This window comes from Chiroxiphia lanceolata, chromosome 1 (assembly GCF_009829145.1).
Source record: "Chiroxiphia lanceolata isolate bChiLan1 chromosome 1, bChiLan1.pri, whole genome shotgun sequence".
In the NCBI taxonomy this organism is placed as follows: Eukaryota; Metazoa; Chordata; class Aves; order Passeriformes; family Pipridae; genus Chiroxiphia; species Chiroxiphia lanceolata.
The window spans coordinates 135,549,908-135,559,621 of record NC_045637.1 but is presented as its reverse complement, the minus strand read 5'-3'; the positions used below and the strand labels follow the sequence as shown (position 1 = coordinate 135,559,621).

The window sequence follows — 9,714 nt, the reverse complement described above, 5'->3', positions numbered from 1 at the left end:
CAGCAGCCTGTCTGTCACCAGAAAACAATAACACAAGGCAGCTAGAACTGTAGGGGCAGACTTACTGGAAGGGTATTACACGATCTGGTTAAACTTAACAAATTAAATTTGCTTCTATTTTGTTACAAATCAGTTCCACAATGGATTAGCTAATGAAATGTCATTGCAGTGACTGAAGGATGTAAACCAGATATAGGTTTTTGAGTTGGTCTGCAGAAGAGATGTTTATATCTTACATTTTAAATAGACATAGGGGATAAATGAACATGCAATGTGTTTTTCATCAAACTTACTGCCTAGGAACTTTTAGTACTTGAGAAACAGTGCTGGTTGCCAGCTGTATTTCAGATGATCTCCTTATCATGTAGATCTCAGTAACAGAGGCACTGTGCAGACTTGTGGGTTTTGTTATAAAGAATGCAAAAGCCCATGTTGTCTTTTGTTTAAAATATCACAAAGCAGAAATTATTGCTTTTAGTATAATTTTACTGATATAAAACTAACCTGAGAATTCAGAAATGGTTTATGCATTTACAGGCTACAAAGTAAGCATTGATTTTAGGAGTATTAGGGAGCAAAGTCTGAATCTGATATCTGATGCTATTTTGTAACCATAAGTATAGTGAACGTGAATGTGTCTTCTGCCAAGAATCTGTGTGTCTTACCATGTGAACCACCAACTTCACTGGGGAAAAACTTGGCAATTCCTTATAAAAGGTTTGCATTCATACCAGAACTACAAACTGCATGAACATGTTGCAAGCTCTTATCTACTTCAAGTCCTTAAAAATTTTCAGTTTATATTGCCTAAATCAAATAATTATCCATAATTAGAAACTATTTTTCTATGGTTTTTTCTGTAGTACTAGTAGGCTGTAAAAGTGAAAGTGGTTAGCAATTATTTTACTGAGAATTTGCAAAACGTCATGCACTTGCCCAGTGTCAGCTAATATGTCTCATCTGGGAAGGAATAACTTTAAAAAAGAGTGATTGAAGATGTGCAGGAGACCTGGTCACTTGTAGTCTGGTGTAAACTGACTGGTGAACACCAGTGTTGGTATTTGCACCACAACACCATGAGGTTTAAATAATTTGTTGGGGTTTTTTTTGTTGTTTCTTTATTTTTAGTTTTAAAGCTGAAGTATGCTTTCTTATAACCAAAAAAAAAAAAAAAAAAAAAAAAGTAGGAACCTCTTCTGACAAATTAGGTTTTTTCCAAGATTGAAACTTAACATGTAGAAGGAATTACACTGGGGAGAGAAATGAAATGAAAGGAAGCAAAGGAGACAAAAAGCACCACTTCACTCAAATGAAATACATAACAGTTACTTCTAGAAAACACTTCTATTCTAGAATTACTTCCATGAAGGAGAATCAGGGTCAAGAATGAGGGGTTAATTATGTGCAATCCAACCTAAGAATTTTTATGGTGTATTAAAATATTACATGATAGAAAGGAATTTACAGCAAACAGTCATGTGCCTTCTTAGTCCACCCTAATAATGCCAGAAACACTAGATACTCAGCTACTCTGTTGTCTAGAGAGAAAACAAATGGCATATTTTTACTAATTACAAGTAAAGAAAGCCAAATCGAAAACTAGGTTTTATGGTAGTAGAAAATGATAGAAAATGGTCTATGCTCTCATAAGCTTATTTTTCTTCTCATTACTTGAGATGGAACTGAAATCCTGCACACAAAATTATACTGATTTCATCAACTATGAATACGTATTTTCCAAACTACATGGCTATGAACATATGGATCATAACTTTTTTTCAATGCCTGTCTCAAGTTTAAGAGTTATTAAAAGTCATCTGTTTAGTAATATGTGAACTATTTCCAGTATTAAAGCTCAACTTCTCAGCCATAACATTTTCCAGAAGCATTTGAGAGAATTGTGTGGGGTTTGTGTTTGCCAATGATAGTGGACTACCATGAGGAGGGAGTAATATTTTTTATGTATTTGTTGTTTGTTTTGTCACTTATACTTTCATCTACAAGAACTTTCTCTTGGACACTTCCTAGTTCTGGCTTTCTTGCTATGTATCTCTTTTACCCTATTTGTCTTAAAGTGAAAAGGGAGATGCTTTGCATTTGTGCAGGATGATGAATCACTGTGCAATTTAGAGTGTGTTACGACTTGTGTTCATTTCTTTACCATATTAAAGAAGAAACCTTATTCTCCATTGCGTCTTTTCCTCTGAAGCCTTGTGCAAAGTGCATAAAAAATTATCATCAGTGAAGTTCTGGAGTATAACAGAATGATTCTAATGTGCTTGGGACTCCTCGTGTGGATTGTACCTGAGAAAAGAATTGCATTCATGGGTCCAGCTCAGTGTGGATGTCATGTTTTCTGAATGTTGCTTTGCTGTCCTGGGCATACTACACTATCATATGTATGTTGTCCACTTGCAACTTTCTAACCTTGCTGATAATTATAGCTACTTGCCACTGAGTCACTGTACCATGTATATAGCTGACATTAGGTTGTATACTTAAGCGCAATACCCACCCACTTCTGGATTGGGATAGCAGCCATAAAGTAGGTGTACTCTTGCTTCAGAGCTCATATACACCTTTGCACAAGAATATGTAGATGGCCTTTGAACTCTTGAAATTAGGACACACTACCAGCTGTTAATGATGAAACCACTCAAGACCACCACGACACCACCAACACACTTCAGTGTGGAATCAGAAGACTGATTTACTTGTGTTCAGTACAAACAGCAGTGTCTCTCCAATAAGAGGTGTATTGCTGGTACCACTGTGTAGATAATATCTCTTTCTGTGTGATCTTCAGTGAAATTTCCAACATTCTGTTTCCCTTTCAGAGCATAAGAAGTCACGAATAGTTGCAACACAGTGGTCCAAAACCACCAGTGTGGGTGGTGGAGGAGAACAGGTAAGAGCTCATATCGTATCGGTTGTGGTATTTGCACAGCAGGTCACAGGACAAATATTAGAAAGTCCTTGCCACAAAACTTAAAATTAATTTTTCTCCAAGGTGGTGTGCTGCAGATACAATGACAGGGACACCTGGGACACTCTGAAACAACTGTCAGGCCTGAGCTGTGGCTGCTATTTACCTTCCATGTACCCCAGAGAGGACAGCCTGGGCATGTACCCAACACACCAGTGCAGGCATTGTCCTTGTGCCTTCCTTGAAGCATGAGAGTCCATGGAGACGAAGTTGGTACAATCTTAAATTAAGACTGGAATATGCCATAATAGTTGACTACCCTATTCTCCTTTGCATATCTCTCGTCATCTCTCTGGAACAGGTCAAATTAGGTCCTTCTGACCCCTGGAAAAGGATGAGAGAGGGTTCCCCAGCTAGCTACAGTGGTACAAAATGATGTCACATGTAGAGACATCTATAGCACTGCATTAGCAGTTGGTTGGCATTATCTTGGGCCAGTATGTAAATGGTTGCTAGGTGCATTTAGGGTGACAGGTAATCCTGTGTTTGATGCTCTCTGGCAATGTCAGAGTTGAGACCCTGGGGCAGAGAGACTGCCTAGACACGCTCCCTTGAGGTGCCCTGCAGCTGTAATGTGGAGTTGGAGTTGGAATCCCTTGGGTCACCCTGGCTGCTGGGGTCCTGTGGATTATTGCACTGCAGGAGCCTGCACTCACAGGGGTATCAGTCAGCCTGCTTCCATGGTATCTTTTACATCCAAAGCCAACATGAACCATCTGAGAATTTGCCCTGAAGTGAGCTGTTGCAGAGTCCTACAGAGACAGCTATAAAACCTTTGATCATCCTGCTGCAACTGCTGAAGTGCCACACTGAGATGCCTCCCCCTAGATTCCCCCTGCCTGCTCTGTTTCCTGTCACCTCTGCAAGGAGAAGCGGCACCAGCCCTCTAGATTCCTGCCCCAGGATGCTGTTCTCCACTGAGGGAAGCTTGGCAGTGATTTCAATGCATCCAGACATCTAGGCAGGGTCTCCCATTGTGCTTGGTCCTGTTATCAGGGACATAAAAGGAAGGAGGCACTTCTTACATTCCCCTACGTGACCCAAAGCAAAAGTTCCATGTGTGGATTTTTTTGTTCTTTTGGGGAGAAAGGAATGTAGGTGGGTCTAGTAAAATAAATTGCAGGACTTTTTGTTTTGATTAAAGCTATTGTGTAACAACTGCTTGTATTTTCTGTAGTCACATTCCTACAGCTACACTCACAATAGAAGGCAGCTTATTTTCAAAATGAGAGGAAGACTTGACAAAAGGTTACAATTAAGAAAGAAAAGCTAACAACATTGATAAAATATGCCCTTATTATAAAATTATTAACCCTAATCCATACTTCAGACAGCTATAAACCTGGTTTTGGTTTCCAGCTGCAGGTTAAAAATTGTTACAATGATAATGAGCTTTCTCAAATGCAATGCATGCTGATAGAAAAAACAATCCAAATATAAATAAGAAAACTATTTTTCTTATATGAAAGAGGTATTTTTTTCTCCAGAGAAATGCCACATTCATGTTTAAAGCATAAAATACAGTAAAGGAATAGACAGCAGCATTTAAAACATGCAGATGAGCTCCAGAAGGCATTAGCATAGCTGGCTGCAAAGAAGGTATTATTTATCTTAGGAGTCACTGGGTAATGTGTAACATATACAGAAAAGAGAGGTACAAGGTCAGCTCTCATGCTTAGAAGTGATGGTAGTTTGGAATTGGAAATATTTTTGATGAGGCCCTCTGCCACTTAACTTCCAGGAAAAAATACTGTGGCAAACGAATTTTTTCAACCTTTCCTTTTCTCTCTAATTTTCTCTGTAGGAAAGCAAGATATTTTCTATATTTTTCATCTTGAGAGTTCCTGAAAACTAAGAATAGATGAAAGGGAGACATGCTAACCAGCTTCTTCCAGAAACATTCCTGTATCTACAGATTCATGTATTTTAGGGTTTCAAAGGAACATTGCGATTATCTAGTCAGAACTGCCTGAGAGGCTGTAAAACCACACCAAGTAATCTCTCCATCAAGCATATAACATCTGTTTGAGTAATTGCATACCTCTTAGAGAGATACCTAGTCATGATTTAAGGTCTGCAAGTGATGAAGTTCTGCAGTCCTTACTCAGGATTTGACTCAGTGAAAACACTGGCATATTGTGCTCACTGTCAGTTAGGTTTGAAGGAACAGAAAGAAATTTAACTTGCTTTAAAACAGTTCTGCTTCAAATCTGTATGAACAAACTCTACAGAACTTAAAACAAACTAAAAGAGAATGCATAATAAGAACACTTGTGCACAATCTTCCCTTTTGTAAGGACACAAAAACATATTCTATTATTTTTCTTGGAATTTTTAAAGAACATTGACTGAAAAGATGAATTCTGAAGGTGGATCTCTTTGGTTTTAAACTTATTTACTTTTCTATTTTAGTGATCTCTAGGAAGAGTTTCCAGCCCTCTGTATGACATATTCTTCCTACTATACATTCTAGCCTTTTTTTTACCTTTGGTATCTTTTTAAAGACACCAGTGTAAAGAGATTTACAGTAGAGGCACTAACTGTAAGTAGTGAGATAAGTTCTCTCATAAGTGCCACAGGAATTCAAACTTCCATAAACTAATGAGACTTCAGGTGTTTGGATTTGACACCAGAGCAAAATAATGACTGAACTGCTCACTTACTGACAAACGCCACAGAAGCATAAGAGCTCTGTTGCAGAAATAAGGACTAACTGGCATTCTGATCAACATATCTGTGCCTATGGCGGGAGCTGTATAAATATATTTGGTTGTTAATGTGATCAAGCTACCTGAAAAATACATATAGACAAAAGATGGCATTTTCTGAATAGATGTGGATACAATATGTTCACAGATCATGTCAGGATGTGAACCTGTGCTGATATGCAACTTTAAAGGACACACTGCCAGAAATCACTTTCCCTCTTTCAGACACATTAATAAATAGTAGAAAAATATTTCAGAATATAATATCATCAAAACATACTAGTATTGGTAATCTTGTTTTCTGTGGTAGTGAACACTAGGCCTACATAAACATTCAAACTATGGTAGCTCTTCTCTTTGAAATAGCAAATGTTTCCAATATTCATTCACACCATCTGATACAAGAATAGATTTTGCTTACGTCCAGTGATGCCCTGCTATTGCTTGAATTGACTGTCACAGCTGAAGGTCATGGAGTGACTCGGTGCCAACAAAAACAGACAAAATACTGGGAAACCACTTTTTAAAAATCTTACCTTGCTAAAAGGAAGCCCAATTGCCTGAAAAAAATGTAAACTTTGAAAAGATAAGCATCAGTCATGGCTTCTCAGCTCACCTTTCAAAGTTACATCAACAGAAAAAGCAGTCAAAATATTTGCACACCTAAATTAAAAAAACCGTAGGATTTTACTTTGGAACTTAAAAATAGCTTAGTTCATTCCCCTAGTCAGATAGAGACTTCCTGTGTGACTGTGGGTAAATTGCTTGGGACAAGGTTTCTGAAGGCATGTAGATGTCTACGTTCACATTTAGATGTGCATTGGAGTATTTTCTACAGATTTTCATAATTAACAAGCACTGAAAATGAGTGTATATCTACCTTTAAATTGATCTTTAAGTGTTTTTTTCCTAATGGTTAGTCTGTGGGTTATTAGGATCATCATGAATGTGGGCTATCATTGAGTCATAGAATATTCCGAGTTGGAAGGGACTCATCAGAATCATTGAATCCAACTCCTGGCCCTGTGCAGGACACCCCAAGAATCACACCATGTGCCTGAGAGTATTGTCCAAATGCCTCTTGAACTCAGACAGGCTTGGTGCTGTGTTTTCACTTTATATTTTTTGGATAAGTAAGTTTGATGCCTATGAAGATTTTGAGAACTGACAGGTCTGACAGTTTACTCTAGGAGTGTAGACTGTTCCCACCTATAATATGAGAATAACTGTACCTTCACTAGGAGCTATCAAATAAACACATGACACATTGTGAGAAAGTTATGTTGTGTCATGATGTAGCCATATTTCAAGCTTGACTTAAGACAAGGAAAAGAAAATTTCCAGTTGCTGCATAAAGAATATAAGTTTTTTTCTGTAACTTGCTCTCCCTATTTCCACAACTCATCAAAGAAGAAAGAAAGAACACAACATACAAAAGTGTAAACTAGGTAGGGGAGAAGTCCTCAAATCAGAATTTGATAGCATTTAAATACCTGAAATCACACAGCAGACTGCTGCTCAGTACATCCTGATAGTTTCTCAGCACCTCAGAATTAGGGCAGATTTTGTATATTTGTTTCAGACTTGATTCTGCCATAATAAATTAAATGAATCATCTCAACTTATGCAGAATTTCCTTGAAATCAAGAGGACTAATTACAGAAAAATCACTCACGATTGGAGGAGTTGCAGTGAGGCCACATGCACTTAAGCCAATTGAAAAAGCTCTTTCCAGAATGCACATTGCATATGTATGAATAAGCTAATTGCTGACAGGAAGGCACTACTGGTGTTTATTAAATGTGATGTCTCAGAAGTAACATTTGGCTCAAGGAATTCCTTCATTTGAGGAGCTTGGAAGGGATATCAGTGAAAAACAATTAAACATATTTCTTATAATCCTTCATAAGCATTTGCTATGAGCAACCATCAGGAGTGAGATAATGCAAAAGGCAGTTAGGTCAGTGCTTGACTGTCATAGATTCCATCACAACTGTATTGCAGTTTGAAAAGATTTCTACACCATAAACTTTTACACTTGTCATTTTTTTCCTGCCACAGTGGACCAGTAAGATATGACTGCTGAGGATCTTTATGTTGATGAAGTAGACAGTGCAGATATTATGAGATTGGTACATACCATTTAGCAGTCTAGTTTCCCTATGCTTTTTAGATTTATAGAAATACTTTAATTTTTTGTACTAAGAGGCAAAAAAACCATTTCTTATCCAAAATATTCAACTATGGTTAGTCCACTTTAATTATTGTATATAAAAGTGTTTTATTCTTTTCTTCAAATCAGACTGGCAGAGATCATTTAGAGCATTCAACTAGAATGGTCTCAATAAAAACTAATCAAAAGCTCCTGTGAGTTTGAGCATGGGATCTGGTAAACTCAGTAACAAATAAAACATAATTCTAAACATTCATGTTCACAAAAAAAAAATAATTACAAAATCTGAACAATAAGTTAATAAAGTAAAATAGTTATCTACTCTTCAGATATAAAATCCCAGCAACTTAATTTATATATCACTATAGCAGATATGATAAAATTATGAATAATGCTATCCACTGTCATAAGTGGTACTTCAAGATTTCCAACAGAAAACTTATATTTTAATTTTCTGTTCATAAATAGCCAAAAGTAAGAGGCAAAGCCAGCCTAATAGTAATCCAAGGTTCTGTAGGAGAAACATCAACCAGGGTCGCCGCGTCTGAATATGAGTCATTTCAGGAAGCTAAAAAAAGAATAAGACACCAGAATGAGAGCCAGATACATTCATCTGTGGGAAAAAAAAGTTATGGGAAAACAAGGCAAACTTCATTTAAAAAAACAAAACCTTTTCAAAATGCTGAGCTTCTGAATGCAGTTATTAATGTGTAGCATTTTCTGTACATTGTAACAAAGTTGGTTTTTACAGTGAAATATTTAAATTAACCAAATATATGGGCATTAACCAAATACCCATTTTGGTTCTTTTACTAGCACTGACAAGAATTATAAATGAGATTCTGAAATTTGTTAGCTTCTCAATAGTTTGTAGCAATTTCATATAGCTGTCTGCAAGGAAATGCTTATTTAGTAAAATTAGTGATTCCCTTTTGTGGGAATAAATTAGTTGGAGTATTTTTTGTTTGAGTTCTAAATATAGGGTCAATCATGCTCTTTCTGAAATAACTGGCAACACTCCTATTTACTTGGGCTTTAGTAAATGCACGAAGGAAAAGAGGATTTTTTAAATATGCTTGAAAAAAATGTGTTTAATATTTTTCTCTGTGAGTTTTAAATCATATAATCCTACTAAAAACTACTTCACTCTAAAAACCTTCCACTCTACATGGTCTCTTTTATCAAAGTTTTAAACTAAATGTATGTCTAAACAGAGCCTGTGAAAATGATGCCTCAGGCTCAAATTCTCTCAATATTTTTGCTTTATGTCTTATAGACACCAGGGGAAACACTAATGACTGCTAATACTTTCACATCAACTCAGGAAATAAATATAAAGCAATGGTCTGGTGCTGACCTCTGGGTTTGGTTGGGATTTTTTTTCTGCTCCACTTGCAGCCTGCACTTGAACAAAGCTACTGAGTTCCTCTGCTCTTTGGAACCTCTTCACAGTAGCTGTAACAGCAGCAGCCACTGGGAGACAGTGGAGTGGTGCTCACCAAGGAGGCTAACAGGAGTGTTTGCTATGCTTATCATTCCCTCTGTTCAGAGAGGGGGGTCTCTGGGGCTGCTTCTTTTGTGCTCTTCGTTCTCTGGAAGTTGTCTTGGACCCGAAAGAAAACCATAATGGAAAATCAGCCTCCCCTTTAAAGTTTTGTTTGAAAATAACAGGCAAACCCAAACCCCCCGGATCTTCATTACAGCTAGGCAGTGGTTTAAATTATGGTACGGAAACTCATGTAGTTATACTTGATCAGTATTTAAAGATAATTGGAAACTTTTAATCCAAAGCAAGTGCAAACACTTCAAAGTTCTGGATGTAAATCAAAATCTGAACTGACATTTTG

At 37.0% G+C, this 9,714-nt stretch overlaps 1 protein-coding gene across 8 annotated transcripts in view; it reads right to left on the bottom strand.

Annotated features, from left to right (window-relative positions):
• Window positions 1-6,964: 6,964 nt before the first annotated feature.
• The window catches only part of SLC39A12 (solute carrier family 39 member 12), a 33,895-nt gene continuing 31,145 nt past the window's right edge, over window positions 6,965-9,714 (bottom strand). For all 8 annotated transcript variants that reach the window (XM_032705602.1, XM_032705622.1, XM_032705610.1 and 5 more), the window contains one exon: window positions 6,965-8,435. In XM_032705602.1, coding sequence (XP_032561493.1) covers window positions 8,307-8,435 — 129 coding nt within the window. In that variant the 3' untranslated portion in view covers window positions 6,965-8,306. The remainder of the gene's footprint in view (window positions 8,436-9,714) is intronic.